General features: G+C 35.9%; 1 protein-coding gene across 1 annotated transcript in view; it reads left to right on the forward strand.

The window, feature by feature from the left end:
* Positions 1-20,859, forward strand: part of LOC132197074 (kinesin-like protein CG14535) — a 215,579-nt gene that overhangs the window by 73,113 nt on the left and 121,607 nt on the right. Inside the window, exon 4 of the mRNA XM_059620122.1 lies at positions 4,496-4,776. Within this exon, the coding sequence (XP_059476105.1) occupies positions 4,496-4,776 (281 nt within the window). The remainder of the gene's footprint in view (positions 1-4,495; positions 4,777-20,859) is intronic.

Below are 20,859 nucleotides of genomic sequence, written 5' to 3' on the forward strand. Positions count from 1 at the left end.
TGGTTCCGTCCACAAAGCAGCTGAGGCGAAATTTTCACGCCCTATAGAGGCAGCAGAGGTGATTTTAATGAAAGCATGCTGGAGAGCCATAGTAGGAATCAAAATCATTCGAGCCGTGTGAACTTGAGCACAAAAGAATAACGTCCCCTTGTCGCACCCCCGCGTGGCCCAACCTTTCATTCGCGAGTGCAATAATCATCGGCTGCGAAGAATTAGTATGTTACTCTGTTCGGCTGATGGGGCTGGCGAGAGGCGAAAATCATTAAAAGCGAAGAAGAGCCGCGTGTGCCAGAACAGAAGTAGTGTCGCGCCTATTTTATTTTGTTGTTTCGAAAACACATTTGGCGGATTACGCGCAGTTAAGATGAGAGAGGGAGATGCACGTTGTGATTGAAAAGGTGCTCTCGACGCCTTTTCAATTTCATCAAAGGCAACGTCTCCCTTTCTTCTGCCGCTTTCATCTGAGCCGCCGCCGCCGCGTGAGTGCGGATTATGATTATTTATCCACCAAGAGCTAAAGTAGGAGAAAAAGATAAAGGAAAGAGAAAATATTCTGCACTAGCAGGACTTCTTTCTCTGCAAATAGTTTTTATTTATACAAATTACAATTAATTAACTTTTATTAGAATATATGGAAAACTTCTCCTGAAAAAATTTAAATGAATAAATAAATCACAGGGCTTTAAATTTAGATAATTAGAAGCAATTTTTAGTCCGTTGGGTGGCATTAATGCTTGTAAATGAAATCATAGAACATAATTAACAATTCAGTTTTGGAAAAAAAATACTTGTACCCATATTTTAAAACTGAAAAGTCCTTTCAGGTGGAATTATGAATTACTAAATTAGCTGCCTGACCTGTTTTCATATCTATAGCGACGACTCTTACAATTAAGAATGACCAGTCTTTTATTATTATTTTTATATTCTATCGGAAATCATTCAATTAAATCACTTTGTTCAGGTCATGATTAGCAGAGTTTCCATTTTAGAAGGAAATAGCTAAAGATATGATCAATAGTCTCATTAGCTGCGCTGCTTTCAATACAATGAAAGCTGTGCCATATTGCATCTGTGCGGTTGCCGATTGCCAATTAAGAAAAATAATCCCGGCTACTTCTCACTCGACTCAAGCTCGACTTCATTTTTACACAATACCTCACTCCTTATGCCCGAGACGCAAATTATCTCCGTCTCGCGATCTGCATTATAAATCAGTATGCAAATCAAGTCAATTTTCGAACTAATTATAAGAGTTTTAATTTATATGAAATGCGCGCTACTGCTTCGCGTTCCGTGTTTGCTGATTGAATTCCGCAGGCATCTCTCGCTCGTTGCAGCGAACGCGATTAATGATTCAATTGAAACTAACACAACTCTGGGCTGATTTATGTAAGTAAACACGGCGCGCAATTCCTCGATCAGACTAAAATTTATAATAAACTCTCTCGCTTCGTTCAGTGCAGTGGAAATAAAAAGGGAATAAACTTGCGCTGGATGGAAAACACAAAACATGGCTTGCGGTGCAATAAAAGCTGGCGTAGCCTAGTTCCTTCGTATTTGCTCTTGTTTATTTTACCATTATTGGTTTTTATTTGTTCCGCAGATGAGGTACACTTGGCTCGCTCGATCGTTTTTTTAACTAAGGGAACAACAGGGTCTTTATAGTTTGATTTAATTTATATTGATTTGTTCTTACGGTATATGTATATCAAGTACATTCCTGACCAAGTTTTTGGGGTTGGCAGAACTGTATATGCACTGGCCGGTGACTACCTGTATATTTTTAGCAGTTTTTGCTCTTGTTTATTAATTTGGATGGCTGTTGTGGGTGTTTCTTTCAGCTGATTGGCTGCTTCCTTACGCTTTTAGTGATCGTGCTACTTTGTTTTTGTGCTGCCTCAAGAAGTAGTTAATTTAAGTATCGGTGCTTTTTTTCTTTATTTTCTGTTGGTGAGTAATGCATAAATACGTTTTGAGTTCTTTTATTTTCATTTGGGAAATTTGTTTGTTTCAATTTTATTTTGGTGGGGTCAAAGTCTTTTCAATTTTCTAATGAATCTAAATTGCAAGAAAAAAATTTTTGGACATATTTAAAACGGGAGATAACAATATTTTTCAGTCGTACAATTTAAAGAACAACATATCAATATTCCTTTAATAGTGCGTTGTGGTGTTCCCTGTAGTTCTACCTTACAATGCAGTTGTCGAAGTGGAAAATAATTAACCTGCTCGGTGTTATTGGGAGGAATATGAGCCTTGTTGTGTCTCCAGTTGGAAGTAAACAGTGTCGCTCGCTCGCTCTCGCTCTGTCCACGACGATCCAATCAAATGAGACAACTCATGTTTAGCGGCTCGATAATCGAAATGAGATGCACACACACGCTATTTTGGGCTCGTTCAATCCCACGCTCGGATGCACGTGCTCTTTACTCGGCTCTCGTCCGCGCGCACAATTAAATTACACACGCCGGGCACTTTATTCTTTTTCGAGTTGGTCGTCGTTGTGTGTTTGTGCGCCGAGCAACAAGCGAATAAGTCAGCAGCCCACGACTGCTTTATTGACTTCTCAGGTTTCGATTTGCAACGGCCCAACACTCGTTTACCTTTTGCAATGGCTATTCCATCCAGTGTTGCAATTTTTGTGCATATTAATTTTTATTAACCAAAAATTTTTATGATCAAACTTTTGGACACATTTCTTGTCGATTCATTTGAAAAAAAAAATCATTGATTCCGTATAAGTAAAATATATCTTGCAGTTAAATATAAAAAAATATATATAATGGATTTAAAACAAATGCATTCTTTTATACTACCACTTCAAATAAAACTTTCATGTTTTACAATCAGACTCTGGTTGAAATATAAAATTTTTGAATTCTTAAATCTGATATTTCACTGTCTATAATTATTTGGATTTTTGCTAATTATTTTTAAATGGTCAAAAATGTTACCTTGAATCAACAATTAAGTTCAAAATTTGGCCATGCTATTAAAAAAGGAATGTGCTTGTTTCAGATTTTGCTAACACGCTTCCAGTAGGATAATCACTTTCAAAAATATGTCTCCAAAGCATTTCTGCTCCTTCTGTGGCTCGACTAAAAAAGGCTAAAATATGAGTGGCACTTGAGCAGGCGTCTCCTCTTGTTTGATCCACGAGTTATTTCATTACCTCCTTATACAGTCTTGAGCACGATAAAATGTTGCAGAGGAATTATCAAAGCAAAAAGCAGCAGATGCACGCATGGAACGTTTACTTTTTTATTTGGCTTATTTTCCGCTGCTAATTAAAACGACGAGAGGCGAAATTAAACAAGCCCGGCTTAGTTAGCCTTGGATTTGTGTGTATATAAATGTCGACATGAACCGAAAAAAAAAAACACCGAGTGGAGATAATACTGAGTACACATGCACACACTTGATTCATAAAATCCAGCGTCGTCAACAAGCTCTTCTGCGAATTCGGCGTGCAGTGTTAATGGATTCGAGCCGGTTCTTCTTCTACAAACGGCGCTCGGATGGAAATTTATTTTATATTTATGCACAATTAAATGGTGCAGCCGCGATGAAATAAGACCGCCGTAAACGTCACCTCTGCAACCCTTTTCGCGTTCAATTAAGACGTCTCAGGTATCAATTCTCACACTTTGCAGACCGAGTGTGAGCGACTCTTAAATTATATCGATGCCATAATTTTTTTGTTCATTAATGCCCCAGTTCACCTTCAGGTTGACACATCTTCGTCTACTTACCTCTTGGGCTTGTCTTTATTATACTAATTTGTGCGAAAGGAGCAGTTTAGGATTATACGTGTATTTTGAAAAGTTGCAAATTGATTTGATTTGGTAAAGTCTGGAAATTTTGTCGTTCTAAAGCTGGAGGACAAAGGAGTTCCTACTACAGCTTTTTCTTATTTTTTTTTTTTTAATTTATAATAATTTACATCAAATTAAAAATAGAAATATCAAAATTTTTTAAACTATAAATCGCAAATTTTAAATTAGTTTTTTCAATTATAAAATTTTTTTATATATTTTTTTCAAAATAAAATTATTATTCGAAAAATATTTGCCAATTGAATTAATTTTAGCTGTATTTATTAGTAAACAAACGATATATTTTGAACTGTTTTTTTACTTTTATAAATAATATATTGTAATGTGCAATCCAATAAGCTTACATTGATTTTAATAAATGATACCTTGTCGTGGAGTTGCATTATAAAAGTTTGGAATATACATATTATTGCAGAAGCGAGCCAAAACTAAAATAAAGAACTAATATAAAGGAAAAAAATAAATGTAAAATAATTATTTTCCTATAATTGCAGATCGTTGTCTTTTATTATAGGCTTGTGCGATAAACCTTGGAAAATTCACCTTTTTAAATTCCCGATTTGCTTTCATTTTGACAATATTTTTAAAGTAAAATAAATCGTTAAAAAAAAAGAAATCCAAATATCATTTAATTGATGACAATTTTCCAATTTCAGGTCACTCTGGGCCCTGAGCTGTCGCTGATGCAGCACCCGAAGGGCGGCCCTCGAGCCGCGGCGCTGGCGTCGGCCATGAGGAGCGGCTCGAGCCTCAACAGCGGCCGAGGAGACGCTGGTTCAGTCGTGCTCGACCCGGCCTCTCTGCTCGCAGGCATGCACGCCTCCTCGTACAAGTTGGGTCGCTACCCGGAGCACCACCACCTCGCCTACATGCCCCTCAGCGCAGGCCCCCAGGGGGCCGTCATGCAGGCCTCCGCCGCCGCCGCCTTCTTTGCCAGGTAGGACCCCCGAACTTTTCTTTTATTTGACCACGATCGTGAATGGGAGGCGGAACGAAAAAAAAACACGTGGAGTTAGACTGGACTACCTGTGGATATCGGCGATTTTGCCTCGTGTAGCCCAACCGAGTGATAATGTCCCGAGGGATAAACACAGCATTTCATTTTAACCAGGTCTTTTTATTTTATTTATTCTCACCTCATTTTAATTTCTTTTTCTCAAGAAATCAAGAGTTTTTATTCAATACGGGATTTTTATTTTTGTTTTAAATATTTATGTTATTGTAAGATGAGACATTGAGTTGACTTACAAATAACTTTCTAATCGCTGTTTTTAACTCGTGTGAGATTCGTTGTTCACAGTCAGCTGATCGGTTTGAAGTCGGATATGTTATGAGATGAGATTTCAAAGAGACGCACGCGTGAATGCATTATTTTTATTTCTCATTGTGAGAGAGTGTGAGATGCGGAAAGTTCGTTCACTTATGCAACGACAGCAATCAGATTGCAATTTGTGTCAGGCTTCACACAAGTAATTTAATTTTTATGCGGATGAACATTAAAACACAATCAACCTGACATGCGTCGGCATATTTGAGTAAAACAGCAGTACCAGCTGATTGACTCTTGTCCCAGTTATTAGTTGAAACCTTCGACTAGAATCATTAAATTGGATAATTAAAATTAATTGCAATGGACTGATGGAATGGGATTTACAGCGATTTACCAGCAATTTACTAATTCCTTGTATAAATTTTTGCAAAATAATTGGTTTTTATGGCATGACCAAAAGAACAAGACATTAATAAATTTAAATTTGGAAAATAATTAAGTGAATAAATTGGGTAAATTGGTTGCATAGTTATTATTTTTTTTCTATGGTAATTCTTTTTTCAATAAATTTTTACCAGATTTTAGTTTCTTCTCTGTTACTTTATAATTGTAATACCCACGTTTTATTGATTTTAGTTTCCATTTTATTCTAATCAAATAAACGTCCCGCTAAAAATATTCCCTATGGTCGCAAATCACGGACGATCTGGCGGCACACAGTGCGCTTCACAACTGTCAGCGCAGCCGTAATTTAAAATCCAGTCCAGCAGCACTGCGTTGGCTATCAAACGGCCTGCTTTTCTTATTTCTTCCGTACCAAAGTACAGCACGGCAAAGTAAATAAAATATCGGTGGCCGCTTTTTCTGCAAAGAGAGCACTCAAGCGCAATTATTTCGCCGCCACTATACCACTATGCTTTTATTATTACTGAATATATGTGTATATAAAAGCAGCAGCACATCAATTGAACTCTCGCATAAATTCTCTGGTGCGCACGGTAGCGAGGTAGGACTGGTTCCAATAAATCGCCGGCCAGCTTTTAAAGAAGAAGCCACAGCTATACTCTTATCGGTCTGTGGCCTCGGTGCTTTTTGTTTGATTAATTGGAGCTTTTAATTGTGGGACGTTTTCCGATTTGTGCAATTGCCGGGCGGGAAGAACGTGACGCATGCAAATGATGAGAATTCCCGACGAGACGGTTGCTCTTTGCACAAAAAGCAGAAGGCGTTCCTTTCAATATTGGAACTGCGCGAGGGGAGATTTGAATTGCATGGGGTAGGCAACCCGCGCAACATTGGAGTCCAGCACATTGTCTAGTTTAGTCTAGGGGGTTCTTTTCCATCTTCATAAAAATACGGTAATAGAGATTTAATTTTAAAATAACATTATTATACTTTAAATAATTTAGGATTTTTGTAATTAAATATATAAGTCAATTTCACACAGAAAGTTTTTTATTTGTATTATTGATTTTTTTTATAGGGTCAGGCCAAGACAAAGTCTTGTCGGCCTGTGCCCTTTATTGGTGGTGCAGAAGGCACCACCCAATTTTTTTTTTTTCGTTTCAATTAAAAATTATAATAAATCAATATCAAGGAAATTGTTAAAATATTTTTAATTATTTCAATTAAATTGTTTTAACACGTTTGGTGTATTAATGTAGTGCTTTAATGGAAAAAAATCCAAGTTGGAAGAGATTGTCTGACATTTATCTATAACGATTTAAATATGGCAATCTTTGGTGATAATTAGTGCTAAATTAATCACTTATTTATTATTAATTCTTCATTCATATATTGGTGACTGGTGTAAAATTATTCAAAGGATATGAAAGAACTACAAAGAAAAATCCAGTTAGTCACTTGAGGGAGCGATTTTGTATCAAGAGAATGCTGGGCTCGCATTCCTAGAAGCGATTTTCGTGCGCTTATTTGTACAGGATAAAAGAACTGACAGCGGCTCGGCGCGCAGCTCTAGCGTTGCTCATAATAAAGTCACTGGCTGACATTAAGTCAGTCTTCTCATTTTTTATCGGCGTCGACCTTTCGGGGGCCGGCAGTGTTTTGATCGGCTTTGTCTGCGGATGAATGTTACACTATTTATTAGCCAGCACCCGCTTGCTTGTTCGCCCGCTCACTTTCTAATTGAAAAATGGACCGATTCAGCTGCCACTTTTATTTCACTCGATGGGCCGCTACTGAATGTTGTAAATGCACGGACAATACAAACTCCTTGTGGGTGTAAGTGAGCAGCTTTTCAGTCCGCGAGAACGTCATTATTGTTAAGGTGGGCCGACCTTTTTTCAGGCCGCCGGTGGCACATTGAATGAAAGAAATGGTCCATTAAGCACACCATTTGGCAAGGTCACTGAACGAGTCCACACATACAATGGAGACATTTTTCATCAATTTTTCAAGGTGTGCCATTTAAAATTATACTGTTTGTCAATTAAATCATAGAAATTAATATTAATTAAAATACATAGACTTAAAAATTGTGTGGTGGGGATTATGTGAAATAAAATTTAAAATAAATTTAATTCAAAAAATAAATGAGTTATTTAGAGTGTCTTACAATTAGAAGAATTTAGATGATTTATTTATTATAAATTTTTTAATAATTGTAATATTATTTTGTATTTTTAATTGATATATTATTTTAACTTTTAAATTTTTTAACTTTTTAAGGTGCATTTAATTTATCAATAGTTTTCGCATGTGACTAAAATAAATAAATTGTACCTACTCCACTATAAAGTTATTTACAGAGGCAAAAAAAGTTACTGTTCGACATTGATTCTGCTTTTGATTTACCGGAAATATGCAATTTATGTACATCAATGATCAATTCACTTATCACTTCAAAAAGGCAAATTTGGAGACTCAGTTCCATTGTTGAAACACTAAATAAAATTAGCTGTTCATTGTAATTGCACTATCATCGTGAACTAGCAATATTAATATGCTTGATTGCACAAAGATAGTCAAAAGTTATTTTGCAAATATTTGAGGGAAAGAAACATTCCATTTTTCAGAGGGGAAAAGTGCCAATAAAGTGGCCTTTTCCACGAATGTCAACGGCACGTTTTGTTCTCCACTCCAAAAGCTTAAAGAGTTTTGAATTAATTAAGCTTCTCCTCCGCCTTTTGCCTCCCCCGTTGGTTTTTTGTTCCGAGTCAAAATGGGTCACCAAAGCTCTGTGCCCTTTCTTTGTTCCTCGGCGCTGCAGGTAAATAAACGTATATAATATCGTCGGCCCGCGGCAATTCAATTCATTCACGTGTGTGTGTCTCCGAAAAGAAAGAAAGATTTCATCTCCCTGTTGGAAAAGAAACGACGTTATATTATACATCTCGCAGCGAAATCTGCACCACGTAAAAATATGCGTTGGTACAAAAAATGAAAAGAATAGGGAGGAAGGGAAAAAATCCACCCGTTTTCTTAACGACCGCGTGTCGAATTAATTTGCGAGCGCAATAAAATATTTATGGAACACACGCTTCTTCATTTCAGACGGAGACCTTAAATAATAATTTTTATGGAGCAATCAGCAGCAAGATGTAATTACAATAGTATACGACTCGCTTTTTATTATTCATGGCCGACGAATAGCAATTTTGACGCTGGCTGGAGAGACGCACTTGCCGCCTCAGGCATTAGCATGCTAATTGCTGTATTATGCTAAATTAATTAGCGGCTCCTCTACACAGACACCTGCTCGGCCAGACTGAAAAAAAAAACGCGATTGGTTTTGTTCGAATTCTATTTATTCCTGAATTAATTGTATATTACTGGAATTTCAACTCTCCTCTCTGCGAATAATTGAAAAGAAGAGATTCACAAAGGGGCATGCATACTTAAAGTCCAATTCAGATGCTGAGATTGTATACAAATACATGGGCGCAGCACGACTCTTCTTTCTCTACACTGAATTATGCAAGATGAGATTCGCGCGGCGGGGAGTTGTTTTTATCCCGCGCGCTTGCATGCTTCTTTTGACATCCGTGCGGCTCTGATTTTAGCAGACAGATATATAATTCGCGAGCCAGACAGTCGATTTGGCAAATGAACTTGTCAACACTCTTCCCTCTCGTTTTATTGCCTCGCTCCGATAGATAAATTCGTACAAACCGATCGTGCCTCGGTCGATCGGCCAGTCGGAGAATAAAATACACACCAAGAGGATAACGACCGATTTGAGCGCAGCATCACGCTGTTTTACGATAATTAAACGAGATAAAATTGGGTGTTCGATACTTGCTACAAGCGCAAATTTTGCATCGAGACCGGCAAACAGAACCATTAAAACACAAACAAATATTTTGCTATAGGTTTGAGAATAAATTGATTATTCATCTTAATTTCATTTAAATTGCTCGCAATATTTTGAATGAAAGATTTTTTAAGGCCATCTACGTTATTATTAGAATTTATAAATTGGAAAAATCTAGATAATATTTCAAATTTTCTCTTTGGTTAGAAAACAAGAAAATATTTCATCTGTGTAAATATTTACAAATTTAAATCTTTTATTGCTGGATCGGCTATTGTGGAAATATCCAGGGTCAAATTCAGAGCACAAAGGCCAGAGAAATGTTTCAAATTCAACGTTTGACTTCTTTGAAACTCAAGGATGAATTCAATTCATACGTTATTGCTTCTTTCAACGATAACAATAAAAATTTATCGTTCTATTTGCAAACTAGATTATCATCAAAATATCTGTGTCTCTATTATCACGGCTCTCGGCGTCACGAGTTGCACGTTTACAAAAGGTTAGGTTACTCTGAATCTCCTAGATTTCATCTAACAATGCGTGAAATGCGTGTCTTGGAAGAATTTTGCAACAAGACGACGAGAGATCTCGTTTCGCAAGAATTTTGCGGCTGGATATGACTTCATTAAAAAATATTTGCTTTTGATTTTAGCGAGTCGTGACCAAGTGGTGCATGTGCGTCTCCGAGAGAAAGTACATACCGGCGCGAGTAAAGTTTTGTTTGCGTTGGGTCAGGTCGAGTGTGTGTGTTGCACCTTTTTTTAAATTACAAACACACATGCCAGCTGCGAGAAGAGAGGAAAAAGTGTATAATGCGAGGCATAAAAGAGATGCCTTACTTTGAGCAGGTTTGGCGAATTCACTTTTACAATGCAAGTGACATTATCCACAACATACGCTCGCAAAATGAATTATGTGTGAAAGGCTCTCGAAGCAGCTGTGTGCGATTATTTAGGTTAACACCGGCGCACATTTTATTATGTAATGCATTGTCTTTTTTTCAACGACGAAGCGGCGAGGGCGGATCACGGAGATAAAGAGAATTATTTAACGTTGGCTGCTGCTGCTGCTGCTCGTCCAATTCAAAATAAAATGTATTGAGCGAAGGCAGACATCCTGATCTGCGGCCCGTGATAAGAGACGGCCGAGTGGAGATTTGCATAATGTAATTGTAATGATGCAATTTCGGAGCCGAATGAACAATGAGAACCGCGCAGGTGAAATCGACCAAATTTTCCATTGTGCTGAAGGTCGCTCGGCCAAGACTTTCAAACGATTCAAAGAAGGAAAGATTTGATCTCCTTTATTTTAATTGCAATTTAAATGTGTTTAGTGTTTATTTAAATAAGCATCTGTGAATTAAATTTTTTTTAATCAGCACCGTTTAAAAATTATTTCTTTACTTACAAATTTGAATTTTTAAGAAAACAATACCTCTCTTTATTAAATATTGAAAACCAGTAATTCAAAAATATTCTTATTTTTATTCACAAACTCAATATCAAATGTAAAAATCTTTAGCAAAAAATTTGATTTTTTTTATAGACCATAAAAAGAAATTCATTTTTTTTTATCAACCCTGCAAGGCTTAAAATTTTTATTATTCATTTATTCTCCTTTTATGGTAAAAATATTATTTATTAAGTTATTTAAATAAATTGGCTCAAATTTTGAAATCGATACAAAGAATTCAATATATTTATTTTAAATTAAGAAATTACCTTAACCTTTTGATCTGTTTTATCATACGGACTACAGGCTTTCTCAAGAGGAATTTTTTTTGTTATTTATAAGGGCGTAATTTTTGTTCGCCGAAACCAGTTCCCTTTGAGGCACGCGTGGATAAATTGTTGATTTATTGGCCCACAATGGAACTGAAATCATATCAGACCGAAAATTTATTCCCACTAAAAGCACCGGCGACACCGAACAAAGGCACAGAGTCTAAATCAATATAAGTGAGCGGCGGCGAGTGTGTGGCAAAAGCCATAAATCCAAAGTGTACCACCAGCGGAAAAGCCCACGTGAACATGAGGTCGCTTCGGTTTCATTCAATATTCGGATTAAGTGCCATCGCAAAGGGCGAGCCACGCCAAAATAAACGCATTAACGGAGATATTTTGTTTTATAAATCACACCTACCCGCCGATAGGTCTTTTTATATTTACATTCAATACACACGCACTGCTCGCTCACGCTCGCCCAAGAGCGTCTCTCTCGGCCCCCGCGCTTTTCTTGTTTCGCTGATTAACTCTCGTTTTCCTCTCTCTCTCTCTCCAAACAATTAGCCCCGGCTGGCCATTAAATCAGAAATAAGGAGTGCTGCTGACGAGTTGTGGTTGCTCCCGAGATTTATGTTTATTGCCTCGGTTCGGCCACCGAAAGGGAAATAAACTCGGGACGTGACGATTAATTTCACGGGTAATAGGCCGAGTTAACTTGTTCACGAGTCCGACCATCAGACGTCTTCAAAATAAGTGGAAAGTGAGCTTAAATCGTGTTGAAAATTCGATTTGCCTAAGAGGGCAATCGATTACATATCAGGGCGTATATCAAATGGCATCTGCAAAGCCTTGGAGTAACTGATTGTTATGATTATTACAGGTGCAAGTATGTTATTAAAATTTAAAAGCATATTATATTTTATGTGCGTAATTTAATTTTAAAAGAACAAAATAATTTTTTAATTTTATGTAATGATATATTTAATTTTTCTTTATTAATTATTTTTTTATACTATTATGAACACTTGATGGAAAAGTTTCAATTACTAATATTGACAATGAGTGGCATGTTTTTAAAAAACACCTGCTAGTTGCAAACATAATTTTTTTACCAATTATAAATTATGTCATTGACATTGAAGTTTTTTAACATTTGTTCTTAACGGATATTGTTGTGGAGTAGTACTTTGAATTCTCTGATGACAGAGACAAAACATATAAGTTTCCTTGAAATTGTAGTTTATTTAAATATTTAGCTCTCACAAGTAAAATTAAAGTTGACAAATAATTCATTTCTTCAAAATTGATTATAAAAAAATGTTTAGAAAAAATTATCATTAATCCTTTTTCTTGGGATTTTTAATGAAAAGTATAAAATAGTGGCTTTATTACTAAGATTTCATTCTTTTCACCCAGTCATTGTGAGATAGCACATTAAATGACATCAGGATATCAGGAAAATGGTATCATTTGATGTTCTGCAAAATATTGTGAATTTATTAATTTTTTTTTAGCATATTGATTGATATTTAAATTTTTTTAACAATGTCATAGTTTTGATCATAATATTCACCCAATTTAAACGAAAATTCAAAGACGGGAGCCTGAACAATAAAATTTTTTATTGTATCGCGTCTCACTGGAAGCTATTTCATGGGAGAGGTCCCAACAAGTCGTTCGGTCGGCACACAAGGCAGTCGTAAATTTTTCGATTTCGGGCCGATGCATTTGATATGATGAAATGCACGTCTCGGTGGCCGACACATTTCAATAAATCAAACGCACCGAGAGCGAGATAGATATAATAAACGAGAGGAGGCGACCATTTATCGCCGCGGCCTCTCGGAAGGAGAACTAGACGATGATGATAGCTGAGAGAATTGATTTATGCATTCCATCGCGCGGTTTATCTGATCGTCGGAGAGAAACTCCTCTAATTTAATTAAATCATCAGCTGGGAGGAAGACAGAGGCTATATAATCATCTAACATACGCGCCGTGTGCGTTTGATAATAAAATTTACTTTCCCCGTCAAGCGTTGCAGTTTTATGGCGGCCTGAGTTCGCTCGCGGGCCGCCTTAAATAATGAAATAAAAGTGCCATTCAATAAAACACACGCACTGATGCACGCCAATAAAAGGGATGGCAGAAAGAAAGACTAGCCAGCGCAGAAAAAAAACTCTACGCCGGCTGACTTTACTGCCGTTTTATGCCGAAATTTAAATAAAACTTAAGCTTGCCGTGCTTAGGAGTGGGTGATTTTGTTTGTTCCTTTAAAAAAAACCAAAATTAAACTCAAGGCCTCTATTTAATGTTGAATTTCCTCAAATGTGTAAAATTGAGATAAAAAATGTATGAATATTTCCAATCAACATTTTAATTCAATTAATTAAATAATGAAAAAGGTTCTCAAATAAAATTCAAAATGATTTACAATTTAAGTTAACGTGAAATTTTGAACAGCAAACAAACAACTTTATTACATTTCTAAGCCAGCTCTAGCTACCCAAAATCCGTGTTGCTAGTGACATGTGTGCGTTTGTGCGCGAGAGAGTTTGCTCGCAAACACTGTTAAACACGGCAATTAATTTGATGCACCCGCGTTCGCTCGCCTCGCCCCCGCGCCCAACCCCTTTTTCGTCACGAGCCGGGCAGATTTATGCGCCACAAGAGAGACAATGAAAACTCTAAAGTTGCGCGCAGATAAAATCGCACGAATGCAACAACTGGCAGATTGCTTAATTAAAAATTTACGCATGCCTTGATGACACTTGCGCTCGGTGCCGAGATTTATGCGTCGGCTGCGGAATAATGAGTCCGACAGAGAGAGAGAGAGAGAGAGAGAGGAAGACACCCATAATTCATCGCGCGCGGCCGGAATTAGAGTTTGAGCAAGAAACTTTTGCGAAAGAGCGGCATTTTAATTCTTAAAAAGTTGGGGCCGGCCTGCGTGACTCCGTAATTACTCCCGGCCGCTTCCAATTATTAATAAATATAAAATTACGCTCGTTTAAAATGCCACGGCGTCGCGGTCTTGTCATGTAATACCTTGTAAGCAGACGCACAATTCCGCCGTAAAATTGCGAATTAAAAAATTTGTGCCAGCAGCAAACCTGTTTGATGCTAATTAACGGAGGCAGTCAAGGAGAAACTGCTGGTCGAGAAAATGCTTCCATGTACTTTTCTTTCAAAAATAAATGTGGTTATGTGTATTGCGACCGAAAATGCTTAAATTATTATATATAAAAACTGTCATAAAACGCAAGGTTTTTAATTTCATGAACTATCAATTGTGAATCATAATGATAAATTATGTAATATTGCTAACTTAAAAAAACTTGTTTTATATTTCTTTCTTGCAACTTAAAGTCCGTTCTTTGTCTTTCCATGAAAATCATTTTAATCTTATTGTACAATTTTGTTTACTGTTCAAATTTATTTTAAGCCTGTTTTTATTTAGTTGTTTATTATTTATTTCTCAATTTTAATTAATTTTTGTTGATTCAATAATTAATTTTACATTTTTAAGAAATTTTTTATTTTATTTAAAATGCTCTTAAATTGATATCATTAGATTGGTTCTCTCGTTTGGCAGTTCATTAAAATTTGAATTCCATGCGAAATCAATAAATTGTAGCTTGAATATAGGTTTCATGTATAAAATGATCTACATTGACTTAAAATTTTCGTCTATCATGTCTCTTCAAGACGTGCCTGAGGGCTCTACATTTTAATAATTCAATCAAAATATCAAATTGTAGTTATAAATGATCATATCTATTGTTTACAATATAATTGAATTAACTGAATAATTTTCTTGCCTCAAAGAAATTATTTTTCTTGTCAAATTCTTCTAATTTAGAATCATTTGATCAAAAAGTGCAGCATATTGCCAAGTGAGCACCGAGTGTTATCATAATTAGGATCGCACGCGCCAACTAATCCGCACGCGCGTCGTAAAGTTTGCATGGAGCGCATTTACGTGACGAATCAGCAGCGTTTGATTAAACAGCCGAATAAAGAGCTCCGTCGTCGGCTGCACGATGATCATAAAACCGAAAGTATGAAAATCTAGCTCCCTCGCGCGCACGCAGATGCAAGCAGGGTTGTAATAAATAATAATAGGAGAGGCTGCCGCCGAGAAAATAAGCAGGGTATTTATGGCATATTGTCTCTCTCACTCGCCTCCCTTTCTTTAGCACCCATAAAAATATTATTCATTACGCGCCGGGTAAACAACATGCAAGCTCCTCCAGAAATTAGCTTCTCGTGAATAAAAAATTCGGGCTCGTAAAATTTTTGATTGGCCTTCTGTGAAATTGAATGGCTGCCTCACTTCTTGCTGATAACATCGCGTCTAATTTTTCTCGGGGTTTATTAATTGCCGAAAAAGAGAGGTCACGCATTGCCTCTTTTTCAGATGGCCAGATTAGCCCGTCGACAAAACTAACTTTGTACCATTCTTCACGGGGTCGCCCCTTTTCTCCTGCATCTCGTGACCCCAGATGTGCCTACCATAAATCAACTATGCGCATACACGTGAAGTGTAATTTTTATCGCTTCTCAAAGAAAATTATTTTCAAATTATTTTTCTTTCACCGGGGAAATGCTTTGAAGTGGCAAAGTGCAGCATTTATTTTATTTTTTTTTTTTAAATTTAGAAAGGGAGTAAGTAATAAATTTTATTTGCCTAATGATCTTTCATTTGCACAACAAACAATGATTATTATTCTTACCTTTTATAAACATTGTAGCTGTAGTGCTGAGAGTTCTTCTGAAAAAACAAACGCTCTTTGAGCAGAATAATAATTAACTGAATTCAACTCAATAAGGAAATATTTATAACTGATTGGGATTAATGCAAAATATTACAATATAAATTAATTTGGGGAATAAATCTTGGGAAAAATGAACGTAATTACAAAGGAATTTATTTGAAAGACATATTTTTCTATTACTAAAGTCTAAAGAGTTTGCCAGATTTGTGAATTTCCATATGGTACAGTTCAGAACTTCAATACTATTAAAATATACTTCATTCAAAAATTAAAACTTCAATAATATTATTTATATTCAAAATATATTATGGACATTTAAATTATACAAAAATTTAGCCTGGCTGATTGTGAGTGTAACTTTATTTGCCATTCCGAGTGCATATCAGACTAAGTTGATTTGAGCTCGGCTAGACTTTTGGATTGGCTCCCGATTTTTAATTTGAATTAATGATAATGAAAGAAAGATACATTAAAAAATTAAAAGTATTCGAACATTGCACTGAACTCATTTTCGGGGAGCTCTATCGATGTGCCCGGAATTTGAAAGGTAAATTCTCTTGATTTGTCCAGTTGATGGACACATTTCACTAATCTCAAATTTATTATGCTGACTTAGCATGTTCAACACAAAACGTTTTGAGCACGCAATTTTTGGACCCCCATCAGTTAACCAAATGTAGGACAAACGCATTTTGGAAAAAAAAAACGTAAATTTTTAGTGGTGGATGGAAAATAATTTTCAATTTTGAAGTTTTCAGAAAAATTAGGAAGAATTAAATAATCATACATATATATATAATAAAGTTGAGCTGGGAATGTAATCAGCGTCACGCCACAAACTGTTCCCAAAGCAGGTCTTTAATGTCGTAATTTATGAGCATTAGTCGAATGCTTAATTCGTGGTCCGCTTGCCGCCTGATTTATCGATCTGCTTACCGTTTTCAGCATTATTGATGGCATGTCAGATAAGCGGCCGTGGAATAATTTTTCGGGAAACAAAAACGCCTTGGTGCTTTACGCACTCATGGTACTTGCTTATACCGACGGCATTTATCGTGTTCCGAGCAGCCATTTCACTTATCATGAGAGTAATCCTGAGCGAGAGACTTGCAAGTGAATAATGAGTGCGCTCAAGAATTATCGCACCGGGCGCCCAACACGCAAACAAGTTCAACAAATAATAAAAAGCAGTAGCTGTATAAACAGGGTCGTGTATCACCAAGATTTGTAAAATGATTTTATTAATTTTAGAAATTGAATTTCATTAATTTATATGTATAGCTTTTTGATATTAAGTACGAATTAGTACAAAAAAGATTAATAATTATTATTAATAAAAGAAAAGAAATCCTAAACAAAATAATTTTTTTTCACTCTGTCTCTGCATCTAATTTGGCAATTTGAATCAATCAGAGATTTAAATATTTTCGCCTCAGTTCAATAAAATATTACAAACACATTTATAAAATGCTGTTTTTTATAAGTAAGTCTGAACTGAAATGTTGTAACGTTGAAACAAATTTTTAGTTAAGAAATAATAAAAAAGTATTGGAAGAGGACAAAGAGGTTCTGCTTCCAAGTTTCTGCTGCTACTGATAAATGACCCTTCCATCGTTCGCTCTTTGTTGATAATGTTATTGGCACGACGCTGGGCAGTTAACTTTTGGCATCGTGCATGCGTTATTCCTTTTGGCGAAACTAAATCTCTGAACACAATCGAGAACATTGCTCGGTACAAATCGGCTCCCGTCACTTTTGAAAAAGGTTCACAACATCGTTGTAACACCTCGTGACTCGCCTCATTTTTCAAAGCGCGCTTGCAAAAAAAAAAAGAAGATGATTCGTGTTGTTACGAATAATTTGATTTGAAGCTTGAAAGTAGCTTTTTTCAATACCCAGTTAAAAATTTGAGATATTATTTTAAAAAAGTTGATTGGAGTCAAGTGATATAATTAAAGTTATAATTATTATAATCATACACATTCATATTAGTTAAAAATATTAATAGTTTTGGGATGAAATATTAATAAAAAAAAAATTATTTCCTATAAGACTGATGTCAATTTGAAAGTAGCTTCATGTTACTTGAATTTGCATAGCTCGTGCTTTTCAAATCAAAGCCGCATCAAAACATAGTCTTGCTGTTGTGATGCATAATTCATCACTGCCGCTCTCATAAAGTGGCCGAATGCAAACCAAATTGAGCGGCATAATTCAGTCGTCTCAACAAAGAAGTCTTTCTGGCAGCATAAAATTATATTCTCGGTCGGATTGTATTTTGCATACATGAGAAAAATCTGGCGGGCCACCCCTCACTTATACATACCCTCGGTGCGGCACGCCTCATTTAAGTGGCGCATTTTTATCCCAGGGGAAAGAGAGGAAATGCCTCTGTTACTTTATTCCCAGTCGGGATTTTTTCACACTTGCTCAGGAAACACACGGCGAAATGTGTTGCGCAAACAAAATTCAGATCTCGTACCGCGTCGACTGTGGCGCTGTCAAGAGGGGCCATACATCTCTCGCGCGGATTTGCCGTCCGTTGCTGCACTCGTGTGCAGGTGCAGCAGCGTCTTTTGCCAAATGCATTTCTACCAAGAGAGAGAGAGAGACAGAACACTTCTTATTCGAAAAAAAAAATAAAAAACGGAACGCAAAACACGCTCGGCTGGTCCCGCAGGAATACAAAACAAAAGCGTTGGAAAATGCACAAATCGCAGATGGAACGTCTGATTTTTTTTTTATTTTTAGTTTTGTGAATTATTGTAATATATATATTTTTTTTATATTTTTTTTTTCTTAATAAAATCAGTGTTTCCTGTGCATTACAGCTATGCACTGCCATTTCTTTTCAAGTACTATGAGCACATTAATGAATTATAATTAATATCAATAAACATTAAAAGCACAATTAAAGAAAACCTGACAAAGAAGAGTTGTTGCCAAAAGTGTAGTACAAAAGTTAGGTTCTTGAGGGGACATAATATAAATTAAAAATATATAATTTTTACTAGAATCATATTAATTTGTTGAAAAATAAATACTTTAACAAGAAAATGTCTTCTATTTAAATTTATTTTAATAAGCGTTATAAATTTTAAAACTTGTAAAAAAAATTTAATTAAAAAATCTTAAAACAGATAGAAATGTAAAATAAAAATTGCAATTTAAATAATTTACTCTAGACACTTCTATAAAATAACTTTTAAAAAGAAAAGAAAGAGCAAAATTTTCAACATTTGAGCATTTTCTTGTTTCGCTTTTTGCTTATTCGCATCGAAATGAGCAATAAGCGGAAGAGCTCCCTTGGGATTTTGCAATATTAAACGAGTGAAAGAGAGAGAAGAGGGAAATATAAAACGGTAGAGGCGCGCACGTAAATAGAATGCAAATGAAATAATGATCACCTGCGCTCGTCTTCTCCTCCGTCGGCGCGCGGCGTTTCTTTCAAATCGCGCGAGATTGAAAATGTGCCGCACCGAGGAAATGAAGAGACGCGCGCGGCTCTCGGAGAGCGAGACTTTTAATAGAATCCGGCGCGCATTTGCATATTTATACCGAGTGGGTGCTTCATGCCTCAATAAACAATGTCATATTATTGAAAATATGCGGTGCAACGACACACAATACAAAAAAAGCAGAGAAAGAGACCTCGGTGAGTGAGCGCGTTCAAATATTCCTCCATGCATAAATGTAAATTTTGCAATATCCCCAGAGAACAGTTTATCATGCCACTTCTCGTGATCGCATGATTATGGAGAACAAAATATTTTAATCAACTCTTTAGAGATGTGAGTACATCTGTGGAAACTTTGATATTAAAGTAAAATTATCTATACGCTGATAAAAGGAATCAACTAGCAAATCTTGAATAAATTTTTACAAACTTTCACAAGACTTTGATTTTAATTTAGATTTAGTTGTTACAATTAAATGCTAATTTATTTAACCTTTCTTAATAATTTTGAGTATTTAATTTTTTAATATTTAATTACGATTGAGATCAAAAGTTATTAAATTAATTAAACAGTTAGAAAAGTACAAACTGGATTGAAAAATGAAACAAAAATTTGTAAGGCGAATGAGCTGAGAGAGGATACAGAGCGCTACATACATAGTTCAACGTGGTCCTTACAGATCGCAGCACTGAAAACGATACAGCCAGGAAGAGATAAAATTCACTCTGTAGCAATTTTCTCTCCTTACTCTTTCTCCGCAGATGCAAGTTTAACAACACATTACAAAAAGAAAAGACCAAAAGATAATTACATGAAATTGTTCTTTTTCTCATCAATACCATGATTTATTTATTAATTAGATAAATTGATATTAAATCCTTATTCAAAAGCGTAATTTTCTTCATAAGTTTAATCTGAAGAAAATAATTTCTAATGAGACTGATACTTGTGTTTGCTATGTGCAGTGATTTACACCGGTAATAAATATCCCTCGCTCAGCTTTTTATTAATAGCGGCCGGATCAAAACACATAACATGAACCAACGCACGCTTCTTTTGAAATATACTGGCGAGCTAGCGTGATTTGCCACACGTGAAAGCAATACACTCCGTTTCAGGTGTAATTACGCATGCAAACGAGCCGCATTGAAAAATAAACAGCCTGACAGATATGTAAGAGCTGTCAATTAATTATGAAACCTTGCCCAGAAGTGGAAGGCACATTTTCTGTAATGGGCCGACTAATAGTAATGAGAGGCAGCGTGTGTGACAAGATGCGAGCTTTACTCGTCCAGTACACTTTGTCATAAAACCGACCTCGATTGGAATCTGCAGAGATGAGCGATTCATCAATTTCTGCTGGATCCTGAGTGATAAATCAAGTAGCACTCAAGAGCAAGTTGACAATTATTTGTAATGAACTGAGTCACATCCAGTTATAAAAAGATATGAATTCCAGCCTGAAAAAATATTATTTATTTAGTTACGTAAATAAAATATTTTTCTGACCTTAA

The sequence above is a fragment of the Neocloeon triangulifer genome, unplaced genomic scaffold (assembly GCF_031216515.1).
Source record: "Neocloeon triangulifer isolate White Clay Creek 2 clone unplaced genomic scaffold, ASM3121651v1 ptg000012l, whole genome shotgun sequence".
NCBI classification, from domain to species: Eukaryota; Metazoa; Arthropoda; class Insecta; order Ephemeroptera; family Baetidae; genus Neocloeon; species Neocloeon triangulifer.